At 34.8% G+C, this 24,546-nt stretch overlaps 1 protein-coding gene across 2 annotated transcripts in view; it reads right to left on the reverse strand.

Moving 5' to 3' along the window:
• The window catches only part of LOC128993807 (laminin subunit gamma-1-like), a 211,493-nt gene that overhangs the window by 14,599 nt on the left and 172,348 nt on the right, over positions 1–24,546 (reverse strand). For both annotated transcript variants that reach the window (XM_054417822.1, XM_054417823.1), the window contains 9 exons: positions 9,921–10,106; positions 8,861–9,086; positions 8,075–8,184; positions 7,512–7,661; positions 6,533–6,702; positions 2,775–2,907; positions 1,848–2,072; positions 929–1,120; positions 31–228 (listed from right to left, as the gene is read on the reverse strand). In XM_054417822.1, coding sequence (XP_054273797.1) covers positions 31–228; positions 929–1,120; positions 1,848–2,072; positions 2,775–2,907; positions 6,533–6,702; positions 7,512–7,661; positions 8,075–8,184; positions 8,861–9,086; positions 9,921–10,106 — 1,590 coding nt within the window. The remainder of the gene's footprint in view (positions 1–30; positions 229–928; positions 1,121–1,847; positions 2,073–2,774; positions 2,908–6,532; positions 6,703–7,511; positions 7,662–8,074; positions 8,185–8,860; positions 9,087–9,920; positions 10,107–24,546) is intronic.

Raw genomic sequence — 24,546 nt, forward strand, 5'->3', positions numbered from 1 at the left:
TTGCATCCATCCGGGTACTTTTTCACTCACCAGGAAGACACTGGTCGCATTGGTCGCCGCCTGTGTTGTAGATACACTTCAGACACTGTCCGGTTATTCTGTTACAGTTTCCTACAGCGTTCAGGTCCACGTTGAGGTTACAGTCGCAAGCCTGGCACTGCCTGATGGGACCGTGGCGACCCTTGGGGTCTCCGAAGTAGCCGTCGCTGCAGAGGTCGCATTGGGGTCCTGCAAAGTAGATATTGGGATTTTTTAAAGCAAGAAACTAAATATTTCTTTACCAGGACAATCAATTTTAGATTGTCTTTTAGCCACCTGGTAAGAAATCATAGTAAGTTAAATTTAGTTAATAATACATATTATTGTCATTCAGCTAAAGATCAACCTTTTACATACGGTAATACAATCTTCAAAAAAGTTTTTCAATAAAATTACAAGATGTCCCACACTCACACTTCTATGTAGAATGTAGGTAAATATGGTTAGCGTTCAATTACCAATGCTAAACATAAATTAGATCAACATTTACACAAACAATGATTCAACAATACTTAGTTAAGTTGTAGCGGGTTAGTGACTAAATTGAATGTATAGAATCAAAAACAATAAAGACAAGACAACCATTTCAAAAATATTCCTCATAATTCATTATTTTTTCACCAAAATAGTGAGTTAAACTTGAAATTAACTGTAAGAACAATAACAGCGTTGTAAAGAGCTTCAAACCATCTAAAAATAATGTTTGAGGTTTGAAAATCCAGATCCTAAAACATAAAAATAATATACTGACACAAAAGTCCAACTTAAAATGTATTTATTTTACTTTTTGGAACCAATATAAGAGTGAGTTTGATAATGCTTTGTAAAATATAAAAATAAGGATTTGTTTAAAGATTTTGAATATAGTTTAAAATTTCATTCTACTGACCGCTGTAGCCCTTGGGGCACTCCAAACAGATGATTGTCTGGTCCTCGTCCTCCAGCTGTATGCAGGCTCCCTGGTTGGGACAGGGGCAAGGTTTGCAATCATCGGAAGTTCCGTCGAGAGCGTTGCCATAGAAACCTCGTCCACACTTTTCACAGTTGTCTCCTGCCGTGTTGTGCTGACAGATACAACGACCTGCGCAAAAATCAACAAGCCTTAAAATTATACAAGCCTAAATAATTAAAAGGAACTATACAGTAATAAATAAGGGAGTTTTTAAAAGGCAGACAGTCACTTTACGGTTATTGTAAAAGTCTAAGGAAATCCACTAATACGTAATTTTTTACATTTAAACCTGCATTCCAAGATTCGCAAAATAGATAAAACTAAAACTTATAATATAAAAATAAGTCAGGTAATTCTAGCAAAATAGCCAATTAATTTAACAAGCAATTACTAAGCCAATTAATTTAACAAGCAATTATTAAGCCAATTAATTTAACAAGTGATTATTAAGCCAACAAATATAAGATTTTTGCCTCAATTAGTTCACATGGTAAATTTACATTTTAGTTCTTGAAAAAAATGTTTACATTGAATTTCATAACCGTTATCAAGTAGTGTTCAATATTCAATGAACAAAGATCCGTTCAAAATGTCCCATTATACTTTAAACTATTGTGTTTGCAGTTTAGTTTCATGGTTGGTTTGCAGATTAAGTACTGTTCAATAACTAAATTTAAAAAAATGTTTAACATAAATTAGGTGATTTGAATTAACGGTTTTACATTAACATAAAATCAAGTTTAATTTGATTCAATGAATATAAATGAGCCACTCTAGTTAAACATTTATTAAATACTTTTTAATAATATTAATTTGTATTTAATTCTTATTTGGCGAATTTAGAAAACTATGTTACCAGTGTCTGAGTCACAAATGTCTGCGTGGCCGTTACAGTTGCAGCTGACACAGGGGGCGAATGGTCCCCCGTTGGGGGGGTCGTGTCGTGATCCGGGGGCGCAGGACTCACAAAACTGCCCCACGTAGCCTGTGGGGCAAGTACACATCTCCACCCAAGAGGCGGGGGCCCCGGCCGCGCCACGACGAGCTGTGTGGAGCTTGACGTCGTCCAGGAAACCAACACCTGGAACATTTAAATTTTAAATCGTTATTTGTCAATCGATACATTTAATTCACTAAAATAGAGACAATTGTTTGTAAGAAAATACACAATAACAAAAATTTTTATTTTTAAAGATGGGTTAACTTACCTCCCGATTACCAAAATAAAAGTGATTTTTAAATTTCTGTAGTCGCTAATCCATCTATCGTCCTATCGATACTGAAGAAAGGTATTTAAACAACGTTCAATTTATATGATATAATTTGTTCAACTTGTTCAGTACTTATTATAACCAACAATATAATTAATTCTGATAATATTAGTTTATTACCACAGACTGTTGAATTATCTTTAAGCGTATAAAGTCTTCAGTGGATTTTCAAAATATACTGGGACAAACTCCTTATTAAGTCTTAAACCACGGTCTAAAGTGGAAATTACATGACATGTTTGAGCTCTTTAAACCTTGTAGCTATAAGATTTATTAGTAACTAAAGATTAAATATAAAAAAATAGGCAAACATAATTTATTTATATTTGTGTATATTAAATGTTTATCTGGTATTTAGGATGTATTTGTATAGAACAAAAATATGCCACTTACGTAGTAGTAAAATTCCAAAATAAGTTAAGAAGCCCTTAACTTACATTTGGGTAGAGCTCTTTTCATCACAGTTAAGTTACATTAGTCTACGCCTGGCTCATAGTCAATGACCTTATTACCTTGAGTGGTGTACGTTCCTCGAATTTTAATAGCAGTAAGATTGGCCAGAACACTCATAAAGTCCCTGGCAGACAGCCTGGGCTGCCATCCGTAGTCAGGATCTTCATGTAGACGGAATTTGTAGCTGTTGTCCTGAAAAAAAAGATTAAAGTACACTTTTAGCCATCAAAATAGCTTTGGTAAACTACAAAAAATAAAGTTCAAAAAAAGTTCAAATATTTATTTTATGGATACATATTTGAGCTAAAATTGTACAAATTACTTTACCTCTGTTGAATTATAACTAGTATTATAGTATTATGACTTCAACAACTTTAATTTTAGGGGCTGACACACAGTCAATATTTATTGTGCAATTTGCGCAAACATATTGAACTGTGACCATACACGGTAATATTGTGCAGCGTACTATTAATATTGCTTTCAATACTTGTCAGTACAGTCTTTGTTCGTAGTTTTAAAACCAGTATAGCTATACTGTACAAAGTATAGTTATAATGAGTGATGTGGTATAGCTGCAGCGTGTGTGGTATGACATTGCTGACGAGGAAGAGGAAGAAGAGGATTTGGATGAAGGAGAGGTTAAAGAAGAAGTGACTTTACACATGAACTGCTAAATGAGCTTCGATTTAATGAGCCAAGTGGCCTTAAATAATTTCTCAGATTGGACGCAGAATCGTTTGATGACTTATTGCAGCCTCATATTAATAAAGTCGACACTTCTATGAGGGATGCCAATTCTGTAAGTCAACGTTTGTCTTCAGCTAAACGCTATCTTGCGACAGGGAATTCTTTTGAAGACCTCAAATTCACAAGTACTATTACTGCACATGCAATTTTGTAGTGGAAACCTATGCTTTAACACTGATTGAAGGATTATATACAGGTAAGATCAATAAACCTTTCTTTTAGATAGACAATTTATTAAGTCAATAGTTAACAGAGAAATAACTTCTTGAAAAAGTTAACAGAGAAAGTAATTATTTTCTAAAACTACACCCCTAAAAATAATAATAATAGTATATTATTATTATTTTTTTTATTTCTATTCCGTTTTATTTTATTCTACAAAAAGGGGTTTGATAACTCCCCTAAATAAAAGAAGCCCTCTAACAAAACATAAAACTTGAAGAAATCTTAATACAAATCAGCCTTTGTCATTTTTATGCTAACATTGTGATTACTCTGGAATATACAGAAGAGTCTTTGGTATTTGCTGGTAGTCTTAGCAGTTACTGGAGGTTAAAAATTAGTAAGGTAGGTTGCATATTATGCTGATCAGCGTAATATTGAACTGCGGATTGTTGATTCTTATCTTGCACGGGTTGTAAGTGGTGTTTTGTTGCTTGATCGAAATAGGGACCATGGTCAAAATAGCGACTGAACCATGGGACGGAGTAGATGTACGGCTTTGTCCATTAATTTGTACGCAGTCACGGCCCAACGAACCCATCGGACCCTCAATAAAACCTTCTTTAAGGCCGTTTTAGCCAACATTCGCAGCTGTGGTTCAATTTTCTTCAGTACTGCCCAAGCCATAGCTATCTTCTCATAATTGTCCGGTAGTGTATCAAGCAGTTTACGAACTTTTGCCAATAACTCTTCGTTTGCATTAATATTTGGCTTTTTGGAGGGCCCAGGTTTTGAGGTTGCAACTTCATGCTGAAAAATAATAGAACAACTGTACCACGTGTCACAATTGAAATAAAATTTATCGTCTAAGGGTGGATCGCAAAATGATGACCAACTCAAATATCTGCCTTTCATTCTTTTCATAAAATAATTTGATCTTTAAACATTTTCAAGAAACTCTTTTGAAGCGGTATGATGTATGCATTTTTAAAATTCTTAACCAGGTCAATATGCACTGTCCGATCGATATTTAGATGAACTTTGTAAACCGTTCTTTAAAAAAGTTTGTGTGTTATTTTACAGATACCAAAATCAGAATAGGAATGAAAATCAACTGCACAAGAGTTCAATAATCGATGGAACTTTGCAAACTGTGATGCAAACTTTGGCGCTGTCGATAGCAATATCACATTGTGATTCGCAAACCACCAGGATCTGGATCGCACTGCTACAATAATTACAAAAATTTTTGTGTGTGTTGTGTTGCTCGCAGTTGTCGATGCCAATAACGAGTTCATAATGGTAGATGTCAGCGTAATCGGGGTATCTGACGGAGGGGTCTTGGGAAACACTGAATTTGGAAATGCTTTGTTTAAAAAAAGGTGGACATGCTACAACCTGCCAATTTGCCAACAGTGACAAACAATTGCCATTTGTTTTTGTAGGAGACGAAGCCTTTGCACCTTAATTTCCTGAAACCATTCTGCCAAACCAGCTTGACCCCAGATGAAGTTGTATTTCACTATCGATCATCTCGTGCAAGGCGTAGAGTTGAAAACGCCTTTGGGATTTTGGCAAGTCAATTTGGAGTGTTTCAAAGACCAATAGTGGTTGATGATGAAAGGGTCAGCACAATAGTGTTAGCGTGTTATTATTTGCATAGCTATTTCAGACGAAAAGCTGAAACTAGGTACATTGATGTAGGGACTTAATTCTAAAATCCTACCTTCGTGGATAAGAGGAATATTATTGCAATATTTCATATTGCACAATATTATTGAACATGTATGGGTTATAATCCGATTGTGCTGAGTGAATACAACAAGTTTAAAAAAAAAAGTGAAATATTCAATAATTGAATCATGTATGGGTGGTTGGTATTGTAAAATATCCTTTCAATCTGCCAGTGCATCTACTCGATTATGACGACTTGGTAGGATGCTGGATGCACAACATTATTGAACTGTGTATGGTCGGAAACTCGTCAAGCATGACGTCACAATAGAAGACGGCAATGACGTAATGTTTACCGTTTTTGATCAGCTGCTTGTTTTAATCTTTCCTTGGAAAATAAATAAATGAATACCTACGTAATTGCCGTCTTCTATCGTGACGTCATGCTTTACGAGTATTACGGCCTGTTTTTTTAATGTGGTCTTGTTACAATTCAATATGATTGCACAATATGATATTGCACAAAAAATATTGACGTGTATCCTTTTAACATTTTAACAACGTGTAGCCCTTTTAACATTTTGGATTAAAATTGGCAGAAAATTTTGTATCAGTTTTTTATTATCTTTTGAAATTTTCTAGTCGATTTAAACAATATAGTGTATTTATTAAAGTATCCATATTCGTTTTATAAAATATTATTGTTTTTCCAATTTTTTTCCTGTGCATTTGAAATAATTTACGGCATAGGTACTATATATTTGAATCAAAAGAGACCTGATTTAATTATTTCAATTATGTCATCCACAGTATGTTCTACCATTGATTATATACATCAGTTTTATGGTATATAGTTGATAAAGTTCTATCATCCCATAATTTTGGTTACCCTGATGTTGGTATGTGATAAGATAATATTTTCCATTCTATTTAACAACATAAACTAGTTTTCATAATATTGACAGGTTGATTTTTATTCTAAAACTGGGTAAAATTCTAACACGGGAATGCAATGTATACGTGTCTATATGGGGATACTTTCCAATATTTTAGATAAAACACCAAATTTCTCATTGATTTTTTTCTCATTGTCAAAATCTTTAAATCAAATATGTTCAATAAGTAGGTCTATTCTTTTAGTCGAATAAAATCTTGAAAATTAATACATCAAAACTGTTTACTAAGCAAATCATCATGAGATAAACTATAAGATGAGCTAAAGTTTTCCTACCTCTACAGCAGGAACACGGTTTCCTTGGCCAAAGATGGTTTGTGCAATGGTCAGTCCAGCGCCTTCGATCACAACATCCTCCACTGTGGGGGTTGGACTGTTCTCACCGATCCTCAGTCTGAACTCCAAGTCCTGATTGTAACTTGCTCTCTGATCACCCAAGAACCGATCTGAAAATGATACGGATTGGTAACAGAACCAGCAAACATTGGACAATGTGGATTTAGTACAATTGTATTGAGACTAGATTTGAAATATGGATTGGTTTCAAAACCAGATACAAGTACGATTATTCATGTAATATGATTCGTGCAAGTTGGAAAAGATCAACTTTAGATAAAAAATTGAATTGGCAATTGAAACGAATAAACTTAAATTGAAAAAAGAGCCTGATTATTGTTAGATTGATAGTATTAAAGGGTAAAAGTAGCCCATATTTTCGGACTATCAATATGGATAGTTAATTTTAAAAATCAATAAAACCACAGAGACATAATATTCAAAGAAAACACTCATGCAAATCAGGTGTGTAGGAGAATGGAAGTATGGGTGAAAAAAGTTTAAGTTAGTCATGTTACTCATTTTGCTTTATTTTACAACTAAAATCGTAATATTTCAGCTATCTTTTATTTAATCTATTTGGACGTAGTTAAAATTGATAGGGAATTTTAAATGCTAAATAAAAGTGTTCTTATATTTTTTTTTCAAATAAACCATGTTTGTAGTAAAAAAAATAAGAAATCTGTCATTTTGAAATTTTAAATAGGGTCAAAGTAATTTTTGCATAGGTCTTTTCTACCTCAAAATGCATGTGGTACCAAGTTTCATAAAGATTGACTTAGAATAAAAATGTGAATACAAAACTACAAAATTTCGGATATCTAGCTAACAAAGCGATTTTAGTAAACGTTTCTTGCTTAATATTCTCTTTATGGTTGGTTTGGTTTCTCTAGGCTGTACAACAGATTAATAAACAGACCTGGAGCTACGAAGTAGACAGGGTCTCTGCTAGGCGAGCTGACTCCGATGGATTGTGTGATGCCGTTGTACTGCATAGGGATGACAGAATGTTGTGTGTCTTCCGCTGTCCAACGTTCATTGTTGCGGGCAAACATACTCTCCACCAGCACTGCAGCAACATACGACAGGTTAGGGCATTACTCTTAGATTTGTAATACACTTTATAGTAATCCGTTAAACTACCCACCATAACTTTCATACAGCCATTGATTAATCAATTCTCACCTTGAGTCTCTTTGATTGTTTTGGCAAAACCGTTGACTTGCTTTTTCATTAGGTTGTGTGTCATTATTAAATTTACATCTCAACCCGTTTATGTCTCTTCATTCTTTAAAAAACCTCTTTTAAAGTGAAAGAATATTTTTTTTAATGCAATAATCAATTTTTTTACAAAATAGCATACTTTCAGATAAAAAAATTCTGATATTTATTTTAATACTTAAGAAGCTATTATTAGTTTGGCAAAGAGAGAAAATAATGGTTTGGTTAAATATACCGAAACATACGATTGAACAGTTTTACCTTTTGAGTATCCCGGAGCAGATCTGCAAACGGAGGAATGTCCGTAGCAGAAGCAAGGTGTACATCCAAACTCATTGTTCTCATCCATGTTGAAGAAACCTGGCTTGCATCTAAAAAAGATAAAATTTTAGTTTAGATATCGATTTATGCCGAATCATCATGTTCACACAAAATTCGAACCAAAACTTAGGCCATTTTAAGATAGCCTAACATGATTGAAACCCCATTTCCTGCGTTTTCATTTATTAAATTTGAAATTTTTAGGTTTGATTTGTACGAATTCCTTAGTGAGTGGAAATATCGTTTTATTCCTCATAACCACTAAAATGCCAATGTTGATGTGTGTTTGGAGTAAGATTCTGCAAAGTAGATACCATAAAATATCTGAAAAAATGGAAAGCCCAAAACACTGCCGTTTATACATTGTTATCTCCCAAACACAATCCGTTAGTTCAAACGCTAGTCTGGACCTTATTTATTTTGCTCAACGTGACAACTGTGTAGTTTTAAGTGTCTAAGATTATTTTAGATATATATATGACGAGGGCCAAGGTTCGTATTTTAAGTCGAAGGTGAGTGAAGAATGAGTTTTAAATGGATGGAATAATTGTTTACTGACTACGATCAGCTGGTTGTATACACAGGACCATTTATAAAAAGCCCAGAGCAAGCATCTGGACAGTTTGAAGACAGCTTAAGCACTTCTCTGATTACACCTGAGACTGTTAATTTTGCACTCACTCAACGCCTATTAAAAACTTCATAGTCTTCAGGTGACGTACTCACCCAGTACACCGCTGGCCCTCCACATGTTCCTTGCACTGACAGACGCCCGACACCGTGTCGCAACGCGGCTGGTTGAGGTAGCTGCCAGGAGCGTAGCAGTCGCAGGGTTTGCAACCCCAAGGGCCGAAGTCGTAGTAGTTGTCGTCGCAGCGATCACACTTGTCCCCGGTGACTCCTGGCTTGCACTGGCATCTGCCCTCGCTGTTACATTGGAGACTGCGTGATCCTGGGAAAGGATGAGGAGTGTTAAGTAACGAAAAGTACGCAGAGTGTTTAAAGGACACGTTCAAGAGTGTAAGTTCGGCGAGTAAGAACATGGGTGTCTACAAAGGACATTATGCCAAAGTAAATGGGTTCCATAAGAATAGGTTTATTAAAAAACAGATAGCCTTTTTGCGGTACAGTTGGTATGGGTATGTAAGTGAACGATCACTTAGCGTAGTTTTATTGTACAGTTTGATGTATCACATGGACGGACTTCACTACTTCTCTGTGGCTGGGATCTTCAACTTACCGACTTATACTTATGACTTCTAATATACTTACGTCCGACTAACTATTTCTTACTGACAAGTTTTTAGAAACATCGCAAAATTAAGCATTGCTACTTGCAACTGTGTTTTTAATTCATAAAGTGGGACCTCAATAATAAGCCCCTCGATAATAAATATCATTTTCAAATACCCTTTGTTTCATCCGGCCCCTAATTATATGTTATTGCAAACCTTAATAAGAAGTCAACTTTTATAACGTTGATAACAAGTTTTAATTGATAATCCCCATGACAGATTTGTTATAGATATTCTACGTCCATACATTTGTACAGTATTTTGCACGTTAACATACTTGTCCGTTTTGATCTAAATTTATCCAGCCTAGGTCTCTTAAAGTTCAGTTAAGAGAGGGGGTGTCGTCGTCGAGATGTCCCAGTCCAGTGAGCCGAAACCCAACTCGACTGAGGCTGTTTAGGACTATGTCCTCTTCTGGGGTAGTGTACCACACATTTTCTCTCAACAGACCCTGATGTGCTTTGACAACCAGTCCTGGAATCATAACTTACCGACTTCATTGCAGTTGCAGGCGATACAAGCCGTATCTTCTCTCTGGTAGAAGTTGTCCCTGCATCTCTCACAGTTAGGGCCATCCCTGTTGCCCGAACAGTCCAAGCAGTGGCCGCCGTGGCCCGTGAGCTCGTACAGGTCCTTGTCGAAGTAGCAACGGTTGGAGAAACCGTTACAGTTGCAAGCTGGAACCAAATAACGTCTTTAATAGCCATACAAAGAACCTAGTATACAGAGAAATAAAGTGTAATTTACTTAATAAAGTGTTATAAATTATTTTTAAATAGTGCTACTCGTGGTTGGAAAGCCTATTACAGTAAAGCTGCAGCTTTCATATAAACAATTAGCTTTCATATAAACAATTAAAAACAACACAACCGTAGACCAACCAGTTATGTTTTATCTATGACAGAACTAAGGCTTTACTTTACACAACCAACTATTAAAACGAAAACCCTTTTCATATCCATTTGAGAAATAACTTTACCTATTTCGTTTTCGTAATTCATGATTACCAATTTGGTACTCAAAATTTTATTCAGTAATAACATATTCAACCGTTCAACCTGTGTTCTATCGCAGAATATTTAAGTTGCACGTCATCTCATAACTACTGTCATTACTATGAGATTTTTTTTTCATTTTGTCTGCTCAGTAAATGTAGAAACCGACGAAATAATAATTATCATTAGAATTATCACTCCACAAATAATGCTTGTTTACATTAATTATAGATCTCCAGTTGGTTTTCTTTCATCTGAAATATTGCTTACTTTATTATTACAGTTTACTTAAAAAACGCAAATGAGCCATAATCTTTCCAATTAGGAAAATTTCATTATTTATGTAATTTGAGAACCAGTTAGTCAGGTATAACTTAGACAGCACAAAACATGGAGCAACAAAGAAAATAACTGTCAATTACAGAAATCACAGTCGGGTAATGGCTCCAGAAAACAGTTCCAAGGACCAAGAATGACAAAATGACCATCATAACTGGCAGCCACCTGCGATGCAGCTATTTCCATTCCACAAGGCCGCAGTAACAGCTTTGTTATTGAAACTCCAGCTTTTTACTCAGCTTTTTTTGGAAATATCACTTTTGTGAATGTATTGTAACCATACTTGACCAAACCATTTATAGATGATGTCAAGTATCGGTAGAGACCGATTAAGGTGTAATGCAAACTGTTAGTAATGGAGACATGGGGAAAATATCGTCTTAACCTTGCAGAATATTTTGGTTCAGAATGAACTGACAAACATACTTGGCATTCCATTTGGAATCGCAGCATCTAAAACGTCGGTCGAAATTTACAGTTGTTCTACAGAGTGGTACAGTCTTTCAATACTGATAGTCTACTTGAGAACGTTTAAACAAGGGACAAAAAATAAATTTCATTGTCAACCAATGGTGGTCGGTGACATTCTGCTACATTTCACGAACTAAACACACTCGTCTGTGTTCTCACTCCGTTACGACACACGTGCTACAAGTACCTAATAAATATACGAAATAAAAGAAGAACGGTCCTAGACCATCACCTTGTGGTACTCCAAATTCAGCCGTTTATCAACTCATTTACTCCGGTCTCTGGACTAGAGAGAGGCACAAGGAGAGTGTGAGGGAGAAGAAGAGCGCAGTCAAGGTCTAATGATGCTCTCATGTTTTGTAATTACAGACCTCGTACCGCCTCCAGCATCAATTGTTGTTAACATCCATAACCAAGGATCAGTTGAGCCAGGCTGCTCGTTATAGAGATGGGATTTGAAAAACAACTTAAGCAGAACCCAGAGTTGACTGCTTTTATGAGGTTTCGCCATTCCGATACGTCTGAAAGGTAGTTGATGTTGATTATTGGCATTACTGCATAAATGGGGCAGTTGGAATAATTTCAAGATTATCGTGGTTGCTTTTGTTTTGGAACGTGTTTTATATGTGGTGTGTTTAATAACAGTGGTTTCACGCAGATTAAAGCGCTCTTTTTGGAATATTTTAACATCTTTTTTTGTAGATACGCCGGTGATCGAATCTGTTGCTCTCACACCAAACTATCATACGCTAACCACTATAGTCTGTATGTTGAAACCTGTCTCCTGACCTTCCATCTACCTGGGAGCTAAGCAATAGTTTACTAGACGGACAGGAGATAGGTTTCGTCATACAGACTATAACACAAACAAACATCTACAAACTCTTAACATATCTTTCATTAACTTCAGTTAAAAGTTACCCTATCAACTAGAAAAGTATCGCAACAAAGTTAGTTACATAACCAAATGAATTATCTTTTCAATTAAATAATTTCTCAATTCAACCAATCTAATCACTGTTGAAACAGATTGGTTCTTTGTTGAATCTAATTAACTCTCGGTTCAACCAAATTAGTTTCGTATTTCATATTCGTTCTCAACTCAGGCGGAATGCTATCGTAGATTAAAGTTGTATAATTATCTCGATCAGACGCAATATACATAATTAGAAAAATGTTGGTCGTTTTGTCACTATACTATAGATATACTTATAGAATGCCTATTTCCACGGTTTATAATGTATTCCCAGAACATGGCTGATACGATCAATTAAGTTCAAATTTGTTTTAAATCATTATGATACGCCGGAGAATATACTAATTTTTTTTAGTTTATGTCGTAACATAGAATTAAGTGTAAACAAAAATAATTTAATTCAACTTAAAAGGAGACGTATGCACCATAATCAATAAGTACAATAAACACTTATGGAATCGTTGTAGGTATTTCAGGTGTTTTTATTTATTTAGTTTATGGAAAAGCCCCAAGTTCTTGTCTTTGTTTTAACAAACCATGAACTTTTGAAAGAGTCATTAATTGACGAAATTATAAACGGCATCTGGGTCAGGAAATACAGGAAAATCTCTGAACTGTTTTAGGCAACGTCAACAATTTACAAATCATCTTGCAACAAACCAAAAGTAAAAATATAAAGTAAATAGACGAAAAGACAGAATAACGCGCTTGCTAAGTGTATTATAAAAGGACGTTCGCCTGTTAAAGTTGTTTGCCGGGCGGGTTAGATAACAGGTCTGCAAATTGCTACGAAATTACAAGCTACATGATCGTTCTGCTGCTGCACCGGCTGTAATGATATTACTGGGATATTGTGCTTGGTTTTTGCTTGTTTGACCTGTTTGTGAGTTCTTTCAGGCGGAAAATGTTTGTACTAAAATGTACCAGCAATACTTTTTAGAGGACTTTCCAGCTCAAGTGGTCTACAATTATTTTTTTTCGTTATTGTCAAACATAACACAAAGTGCTGTCATGGTATTTATTAGTATTATTGTAATGAACTGTACACGTTATAATAGAAATCGAATGCTTTATTCATTACTTATCAATTATTCGTGCATTTTACGATCATATTTTTAATATAATAAAGATAATAATAATTGAGTAACCAACATCTAAATTAGGTCGTAAGATAAATAATTTTTGCTACAATCATTTATTCAATTACTCTCATGGTAGCGACGTATTTTATTTACACATGTCCAGCTAAATATGAATGTGGCTTATGTAAAGAATGGAGTTACATAGTAAGAAAATCCAAATTTGATCAAAATACCTTTCAAACAATCAAACTACAACAGATTATTTTTATCTATAAAATAGCATGGGAATTTAAAATTACAGTTTTTGGACATTTTCTCCGTAATCATTAGGTGTACAACAACGCTTCATATACTATTGTTGTTTTTTGTTACCTATAAATAGATTTTTTTTTATTTTAAGTTTCAGGGGTCAAAAATGGACAAACCAAATTTTCCCAACAAAACCCCATTTACATAGTCTGATCATGATGGTTCGTGATCTCGTTCGAATATACATAGGTTTACACGTTTGTACTGAATGTCATCAAAATCATATGTTAAACATTAGAGTAAAAAACTCATACATCGGTCCCTGGCCTAGGTCTCACCATGAGATCTACGGCAATATGTACATCCTTATAGGACAATTCTGGTTGGAAAAATACTGGTTAATTTTTTGCTTATTTTATATGATTATTCAAATGACAAGCATGTAAATCTAACACTGACTTTTTATTTGTGGTGTCCGCACTTTGTGAAGGTCACACTTTGTATGCAAACCTCGATATTAGCATTCATTAAATGCAAGTGCATTGTGCAGTGCGACCACGATGCAAGAAGCAATCTATAGTGGTCTGTGGTTGCAGCTGCAATAATTTGTTAAAGACATTAAACACGGTTATTTATTTCTATGTTTCTATTTAACAAAGTACTTTAGATTAATAGTGTTATTTTCACTATTAAAATTTAAAATACGAGTAAACAACTGGACTAAGAATATTCAGGTACAACTTCAATAATCATTGGTTGGTATCATTCCTATTTTTGTTGTATTTGATTGATATAGTGTTGAGGAGGGAATTTAAAGTAGATGTAATATTAGTAGAAACTGTTTGGTTTAATGGTAACTTGTGGGATAAAAGTGTTGATATGCATATCCATAAAAGGTCACAAGTTCACCTTGTTGCTAGCCTATAGTATGTATGATGGAACCTGTCTCCAGGTCCTCTGTCTACAACCATGGGCATCCCCTAGGCTGTACCTCGGGACTGGATTTTACAGGTAGGATCAGGAGACTTGTTCCTGCATACACACTACAGTGATTATCGGCTCAGATTTTGGATCGAATGGTTAAGGATGAATTCTTAGCATATCAGTTTTGACAGCTTTTTGAATTTCCTTGATTTAAAATAACATTGACGTAGATTTGGTTGTATTTACAATTTTAGCGGAGTATTCTTTACACAGGAAAAATAATTCTTCGTCTATATTTTTCATACTTTTAACATTTTTGTCAAAATTTGTTCATTGTTTTGCTTTTGATGCAGTTACTCCTTTTAGTTTTCTATCTGCTAAAAACTCTTTTTACAATTAGTGGGATTACGTAATCTGTATTTGTAAAATTTGCCCCTTTTAAACCTCACATTTAATATATACACCTTAACATTATACCATTGACTATTGGACACTGAAGTAGAAATCCCATCTATATGGACCAGCTGTCACCAATTTTTTTTAATTAAAAGTGGATGTAGTTGTGTGAGGCAGTCACAAAAAGCGCTAGTGTCTAAAATTCTATTTTATACCTTATTTTTTGTTGCTGACCAGGTTGATGGGTCAGTTGATATAGCTCACCATAAGGAATTCCCTAAGCTTGACTTGGTAAAAAATTGTGTGTGTAATCGAAAGAATTTAGTAATTTAGATCAGCGCAATCTGTCGGTGGCTCACATCAACTACGACAATTTTGATTACAATCTGGCTACAAATTTAACGTGGGGATGGAATGTCTAGTTGTGTTAATAGATTATGCCCTAGATTGCAAACAGCCCAGTTGCTTAGGTCTTATATGCACCGACAACCTTAGTACAGATATTAACCATGGTTTTATCCTCGGCAGGTATGAAACACGCAGTTAAACCGCTCGTTATACCGCGAGTGTACAGCGCTACAGCGCAGCGCCGCTGTCTAGAGCGCATGCGTTTTAACTACGCAATCAAATAATGAACAGCAAATGTCAACGGGGGTAACGGGTCGGGGAAAGGGATCCTGGAATGTGGCTGGACTTTGCGCTAATCTATGGAACATTTCCAGACATTCCTTGGCTGTGTGTACTGCTGGGTACATGAAAGTAAATGTTAAATGCTCTTGGAAATGAGAGAAAGTAAGTATTGAAGATTAAGATTTGCATTTTGCATCAAACGGTTGATCCTGTGTTAGGAGTGGTTGTGAAATTTGATATAATCGAATGTTAATAAGATACCGTATTTTATGTGGCTTTAGAATAGATGACATTTAATTTCATTGATACTGTATGTATCATCTTCGTTCTCTAGGCTGACTGACTAAAACACATGATTGGTTGTAAAGACCTTTTGGTAGGTATTTCGTCCTGATAGAACTAGGATAATAAATAAAAAAAAAAAAATGATGAAAAATGATGGTAAATGAACATTTAAATAAAAATCCCATTAGATTAAATAAAAACCATTAGAACAGGCCGCTTAAAATGTGTCAGGCCATTTTACTTCTAATGTTTTGTATTGGTAGATTTGAGTGCATAATATGAGAATGTCGTTAATTAGATTAAACGCGAACATTTTATTATTTGGTCGACAATTTCTTTGATGATTTTTGAATTTATTCGTGTTGTACTGTTTGTGTTTTTTACTTGGATATCAATAAGGAAAGTAGGCTAGAATAAACCAGATTAATTAAACTTTTTAATTGAGATCAATTGAAATGTTAAGAACGACATACGACTAGGAATACCAACCAATCAGGTTAAGTTTAAGCAACTAACAAACAGGATCCAGTAAAAACCTTTACTACTCAATCAAGTAGTATTTCTTATGACATAAATTTAACTGTCGATCGTAATTGAACAGGCAAAAATTATTTCGTAAAATCGTGAAAAATCCTGTAACCCATATTTAAAGATCCTGTAACTGAGACAAGGCAATGCCATTCTCACTGCAGACGCTGCACGAGTCACGCACACAAATGCCATCATACTCACACTGACACACACAAACTCATACACATAGATACCACTAGGATCTTATCGTACAGTCACATCTTCTTGTAGGGATCGTTTACATGGTCACGCACCAAGTCTAGGTTTAACAGGTTGTTTGAACTACTAAAAAGGATGGAACGTTTCCTAGCACCCACAAGAAATCCAGGGCGTTGTTTTTAATAAAACTCAACCTAACTTTACAAGTAAAGAGATTTACTGTTTATTGACCAAATAACCTCACATATAGCCACGCTTCTCTTACTTCATGCAAATCAGCTTATATGAATTTTCATTTTAGCATTTTTGTATAATATACAGTTTAGTGTTCGTGGGAATTGATTGTGAATAAGCCTTAACATGGGGTTTTGCAAGCTCAACGAGTACTTATTGCAGAAGAATACTTACTCAGTATAAAAATTAGCACATCAGAAGAATACATTAACAGTAAACTATCCGTTGTATGGCAATAAATGTATTTAAATAATTTTTTAGGTGAGATTCTAGTCCTTAATATATCAGCTATAGGTTGTAAAACCAGTCAAAATTTACAATAAGGTATACATTTTTTCCTCGTATGTGCATTATCAATCTTAAACGTAGGTTGCATTTGAGGAGAAAAACATATTGAATCTTATTCACAATAAATTGCTTATAACACTATTCAGAGTAAGCAACGATGTTAAAATGTGTATCAGGAATATACGATAATGAAGTAGAATAGGAAGCAGGGCTGTCAGTTTATGTTACCTCCCTTTTATGACATGTTTATTCCTAAAAAATTACTTAAAACCAATTTATCAACAGACAGCTGAAAGATGTGTCTTAACGTGGGAGAGACGACATAAGTCCACGTTTCAATAGCAGCTGATGAACGAAAGTAGCAGAAAAATTAATTTCGGGCGCCGTCGTGACTCTGCGATATGTCAGAGTTGGCTAACGAACTGATGATGACGTCATTCAAACATATGACATCACTCTACACACGTGCAATGTCGGTAAATCGTTCTGTGGCATAATGCGATCTAAACAAATTGATGATATGAACCAGCCTGGAATCTGATAACTATCATAGTTCGAGTGATGTGACGTTATCACGGTATGCAACTGTAGCTGTCATTTAAGCGTAATCGGTTTATGTATTCACGCGCGCATGCACAAAATCTTGTTCCCACTCATTTCCATGAGTGAATTTATTTTTCATATGGACATTCAGTTCAATTATTTAACGACTCAGTTTCAAAATGTATTTTTATGTGCAATTTCAACTGTTTTATCATCAAATTTATCCAGATTTCCAAAAGAGTAATTTCATACATATTTTCAGTTTATTTCAGTGTTTCCTGATTAGAGTAATTTCATTCGGCGACCAGCCAAAGTCACGTATTGTAAGTAATTTTTTTTTAAATTTTGGAACCATCATACCCAGTGTCATATAAGTTTGAGATTGAACGAACGTGTTATTTGAGGTAGCGATTCCTCCATAAAATAATGGACAAATTGAATTTTCACCAAAACAGATCGATCAATTTTGATTAAAAAAATATAGTAAGTTATAGTTCTTATAACTGTAGACAAATTGGTACAACGCTCATTTATATAAACATTGCTGTTTAATAGTTATTGCAGTTTGTGATATCACCTAAGGAATAACATAGTTACTTCCAGCATTTACCCATTTTAATGGTATTTGGAATGCTAATTGGGTAAGTATGTATCAGATTGCTGATACCATTTATTTGATATGTGATTACACTGTGCCCCTGAGGTTCCAAACTAACATTACGCTTTAAGGCAACGTAGTTTGACAAAAGGTACGCTCTACGTGCGAGGAAACATTTCTAAAATCCCTACGATTCCATTACAGTTTGAAACAAGGATTTTCAACGGAAGAGAATCAAATTTCCACCAAGCTGGGACACAAACTAAAAACTATTGTAATAAATACTCTGTGGTATCTTGTAATTTTACAGATTGCTCCTATTATTAAGTCTGTGCTACTTTTAGCAGTTTCTACGAATCAAGTTAACAAGGCATAACAACCTAATAAGCAGATAAAAGTCGTTTAAATCTTTAAGTTCGACAAACTGATCCCTTGTTAAAACGTTTTTCTGAGAACGAGTTCCAGAAAATTAGGTAGTTAAGAGAGCTATGATTGGCGTTTAGTAGAATTGTGGAGATTTTTGTAGAAAGCTTAAGAAGGACGATCTCTTTTATAGCAATTACTTTATGCACACTTAATATTGACGCTTAACCCATCTAAACTGTATACTTAATAATTATTACAAATTATTAAGAGTAGGGACTATTAGGACTATTAGGTAGAGGCTAAAAATCAGTATGCTAACGGTCAGTATGTCGGTCAGTAAATAATCAGTATGTCGACGGTTGAAAATAGAAGATTTATTCTCAGTATTAGAGGTAGGGAGCACATCTCATTGTAACGTCAGAGTTGGTTACAATACGAGTTGGTGAAAGAGGCGCGTTGTGTTTTATGTTTTCAACTTAATTAACTATTGACAACTTATTCTCTATATTACTTTCGGAGATGTAAATTAAATTTTCAGTGAGGATTAAAAACTTAGTCTGCCATATTAGTTGTTTAGCCCAAAGACTTGACAGAGAAAATCATAAATTTCTAACACCATCACATCATAACAGTTCATTCGAATCAGCATTTGGAAGACTGGTTTGGAACGGTTTTTAGTGCCACCAATCGAGTAAAAACGTAGTGTTACAATTTTAATCTCTTTTTATCAGTTATAATACATAACTTTAAATCATAAAAGCATTCAAAAACTCACAAAGATGCCCCAATATTATATACACTAGTAATGAGTTTAATCAACAAATGACACAGGGAACGTCCTGTCGTGTCGTAGGAGTGGTAATTCCTCTGATAATTATAAGGATGACATGTAATCATCGACTGTAAATCACGGGAAGGCGGGACTATGTGACGCGTAGGCGTGTGAAGAGAAATATGAAACTATCAATCCGCCCTTACAGAGCATCCAGCCCGCCAGCCGTGGGACTAGGTGGTGTAGTAACGTAAAGGGAGCTTGAATAACTATTTACGTTTAAAGAGCGCAAAGTACGTCATTGCCGCTCGAGAACTGTATATGACCGCGCGGAGCTCCATACATTTCGAGAGCGGCAATGACTGTGCTCGTAAACACAAGATTTTTCCTACCACCATAATAAGCCTATCATGATACAAATTAAATTTTCAGTTGTATATTAAATGTTATTTAGGCTATGTTTGCTTTTTGAGGTTATGTTATTTGGTACCGGTCGTAAACGTAGTGATCCATGGCTGAGGTTGGTGTTGCGAGCGGGAATGATCCATTCCCGCTCTAGAGCGTAAATTAGCAATTTTGCGTACTGTATATAGGTGTGGAAATGTAATCATTCCCATGCAGGGGTACGAAAAATAATTGTTTGCGTAAATTCAACGAAAATGCCTTTAATATAAAGTTCTTACATGGGCGTCGCCTAGGGGGGGGGGTAGGGGGGGAGCCTCCCCCCCTAGAATCTGAGAAAGAGATAAGTTGGGAATTTCCTTGCCACGAGTTGGGACAGTTGGGAAGTCAGATACAAGAAAAATATATTTTTAAACTAAACAAAATTTAAATATTTGCGAAAATCCATCAAAGATAAAAATGTCTTTGATTTGGATAAATGAACTTGACGCTTCTCTTTGATTTCATTTAACTTTGATTTAACAAGGCTAAAACCATGGCTAAACACGCCTTATTTTAAGAAATCAATAATCAATTAGCGATATAGCTTGTTGGAATTTCGTTTACGAGAAATTTTGTTCCTTATTGGACGTATGTTGGCTACCTTGATCCTGTCCTGTGTTGATGATTCTGAACGATTCTCAGTGAGACTACGAGTTTGAATTTTGAAAGTGCAAGCGGTGTAGCTCTTCAGTTCAATTATGTTGTTTGTTAGTGTTTACAAGAAATTCAAAAATATTTTTCACGTCAGTCACATGAAATATATTTTATACCTTTTTTTGTGGTATTTGGAGCAGGCTAACTGACCGGAGTACTTGCTAATAAGCAGATTAAAATAACATAAAAGATAGGTCTTGTATATCGGTATTACCTTTAAAACTCTTTTTTTTATAACCTAAATGAAATATTTATTCTCTGAATATATTTTTAAAAATCTACACAAGTTATTTATTATTCCTAATTAAGGATTTACAAAAATGAATCAACTACCCAAATCACTCTGAAACAGATCTACGTGGACAAAACATAACCTAAAATTTGATGTTTGACTTTCACTCTAAGTTTGATTTTTGTCAAAGTTCTAGTTTGATGAAGATGAAGGTTGACATTTTTATTGTATGTATAAGTTTATTATCTACCAAGTTGAACGTTTTTATTTTATACGAGTCTTATTTTATGTTTATTCTTTTCTAGACTATAATAATACTATTCACAACACTGATATTAATATTTCATCATTACAAACTTGTTTGGGCCTACCCTAGTTGTAAGTTTTATGAAAGTTAAAATGTTGATCTTAACTGCTAAAAGTATTTTAATTTCATTATTTTGTAATAAAATATTTTTTTCTAAACTAATTTGTACTAGGCTTATTTTATATCCCTAAAATTTTACAATGCTACGTCTGCTACCACAATGGTTTGTAAAGTTTTTTTGGATTAGAAACATTACTTGTTCAATTTTTTTTAAGTCATAAAAATTCATTATGAATTGGTAGAAGTTTTAGAAATTGAGTAATTTTGTATATATGTAAAACTAGCTATGTTTTGTTAATGAAAGTTTATAAATACTGAATTGAGTGTGACTGCAGTGAAGTATAATAATTTGTAGATTTTAAAAAATAGTACAGAAATTGATTTTAAAAAAATAGTTGGGAAATCTATGTTAAGCAGTTGGGAAATTTGAGGCTTCTCCCCCCCCTGGAATTTAACCAAGCAACGCCAATGCTTGCCATTTGGACAAGTAAACGGTTAACACTAGTAGGTCTTCTGGTGTACGACCGTGTCACAGCAGGAAACATAAATTTGACTATTGATATATGTATCTAACCCATTGCCATGTAAAGCAGCTTAAGAATTTCATTGATTTAAAACACTGACTTGGGTAAGCTGTTGTCGATTACTTATTTCTGTTGAGTAAACCAATTTTATAATCGAGCCAAACTGAAACTACTAGCTATAAACTATATCACAAAGACATCAACAATCATAGTATGAAAACTAAGGTGGATTAGTAATTTTTATGCGCACTCTTTGAGATATTGAACATAATATTTAACTATGTTCTACATTTTACTATTGATACAACTCGACATTTTATCCCCGTGATAGAATTGTTCACCAGATTTTAAATAAAAATCGTCGTAGTTGATGTAAGACCTCGACAGGTTATTCTGATCTAAATTTTGATTTCTGGTGAATAGACTAACTGTGTTACCAAGTCAAACTGATGGAACGACTAATTGTGTGCTATAGAAACTGTTATGACCAATCAACTATGTGAGCAAAAAACAAACAAAAAAAATAATAGTTCATAAATTTTTTTTTGTTTTTTATAAAAGATTTGCGAAATCTAGTCCATATAGATGTAATGTCTACTTCAGTATCTAATAGTCTATGATTTGAAATTTTTAATTTGCTACAGCTTATTTATATAGATGGGACATCTACCTTTGTATCAAAAAGTCAATAATATTACCTAATGCTTTCTGTCTGGAACGCGATCGTACCCAGAAGACATGGTTTGTAGTGTTTTTCTCCTTGGACTTTAGGCTCTTACTCGGATTTTTTTTTTATATAAAATCCATTGTTGTAGGCAGGATTTGAACCCAGGACCTCAGGGACCGAAGCCCCGCGCTCTACTAGACCAGCTCGCTCTCCCCATGGTTTGATGTGGTGATAGTGGCCATGGAAACCTTACATTTTAGAATTGTTGCCTTGATATTAATGTATCATAACAGAAGGACGCGTATCAAAACTATGCTCAAAGATGCACCTTCGGACATGTCAGATGATTAACTGTGATTATCATATAACACTAACGAGCCGAGCCAGCACAGTAGTGTCGGCGTCTGAGGCCTAAGGCTTGGCGGCGATGGTAATTATAGGCCTTAGGCCAAGCTCCACATCTGCAGCTGACACATCCAGCATCCACGTGGCCGTTTAGGCTTAAACATCCGAGATGTTTAATGTATAATCACACTATTAGACTAATGATCAGTTAGTAGTGAATTCACCTATGAAGAAGAGATAATTGCAGTGAGCTTAATAGGGGTTTAGTCGCGTACTAACGCAGTTATGCATTTTCCGCCATATCAGAAAAATCAGCTGTTTTCAATAACATCTGATGATGTGATGTGAGGCTGAAGATGTTTACAGGTTGAAAAATAGTTAGCTGGAATCGAGAGCTGCTGCAATTGTTCCCTTTAAGAACTTAGGGAAACGGTGCCCCTTTCGAAAATACTATCGTGCCGTTAGTAGCCAGTATTTCTGTTCATCATGTGAGGTTGAATATTTTCTACAATAAATACTCCTCTGTAGGAATTTAGACAAATTAGTGATTTTAATTGTGTTCGGGAAGTAAAACCTGATGTAGGCCTACCTAACTTATTTCAGAAGTTCATTCCTATTCACAGAAAAATAAAGAAACAATTCGGGAGCTAACTTATAAAGAATAATGTACAGATTTTTTTTTCATTTTGAGAATTATGTATCCAACAGAATTAGTCCTGTATGGCGAATAGATACAGGACATCGAATGGCTTAAAAAGTATTTTCCATCCACGCTCATTTTACATCAAAGTAAAGTTAAAGCGTAAAGTTTGAGCTCGGTCGAAAAGAGTTTAACTTTATTCCTATGAAATCTATGGTCCACAAAGTCCGAAAAACGTCAAAAGTCGTATTTATTTTGCATAGCTACTTGCAGTTGGATTTTTATCTCAGTAACCTTCTTTTAGGACTCTAGAACTCCTCAAAGATATAAGAAGTTAGTGCGGCAGTCAGCTATTATCAGTGTGATATCAGCACCCCGGGCCTTGTTATCAGTAGATCAGTTGGCTGCTGAGGCTGCACCTCCCACCCATTTAGTAGAGGAGATCTACTGGTAGATTAGGTCAACAGAGGAAGCCGCTGGTTAAAAGAATTACAGAATGGCTTTAGAGTTCACTGAACACCCTGTATTTTCTATAACCACAGCGGAGCTATTTGTATTTGCTATAACCACAAGAGTGAGCGAGCTGGTCTAGTGACAGAACTCATGATTTCGGTCCCTGAGGTCTCGGGTTCAAATCCCACCAATACCCAATGGATGTTATCGAAGTGATAATGTTGCAACTGTTGTAGCTTGCTTGTCAATGGACATATTTTAATGAAATTTCAAAAATTTGTTTACTTAATACAATCTATAAAAATGTTTATAAAAACACGCCTTATCATCTCCCTGTAGCAGCAAACCTACGTACTCATTAAAATTCATTATAATTAAATAGGAAATAAATCTGAAAATTTTAAGGGAATAATTTGTGGAATTCCAGCCAGGTAGATGGAAATTCGCTTAGTCTGCAGGTTTGCTGTGGTAGAGGTATTTAAATATTCAGATGGACGAAATCTTTAGTTTATTAATTCCAAAGCAAATTAAAACCTGGACAATACACAGTACAGTTAGGTGTATGCTGTTGATTAAATTTTATGTATTCATTGTTGACTAAAAGCAATTATTGGATGAAAGATCGCTATAGTAGCAGTATGAATAACAACTAGTCTATCATTGTGTCTGCTATTGTAGAGTGTGTAATTACTTAAACATTCAATCAATGTCAGCCAAGTCCTTTACTGGGCATTTCAATTCTCCAATGTAATTGAATGATCAATTGTAGATCTCGTAAATGGTTTTCACTGAGGTTTGCATTAATTTATCAATAGATCAAAATGTGTAACGTTGTATACACATGTTACAATTGACACCTTTACGTAGGTTTGAATACAACTGGTTCAATGGATAAAATTTATTCCTATAGACTT

The sequence above is a fragment of the Macrosteles quadrilineatus genome, unplaced genomic scaffold (assembly GCF_028750875.1).
Source record: "Macrosteles quadrilineatus isolate MER2022 unplaced genomic scaffold, UCM_ALF_1.0 Scaffold_5__1_contigs__length_97177068, whole genome shotgun sequence".
NCBI classification, from domain to species: Eukaryota; Metazoa; Arthropoda; class Insecta; order Hemiptera; family Cicadellidae; genus Macrosteles; species Macrosteles quadrilineatus.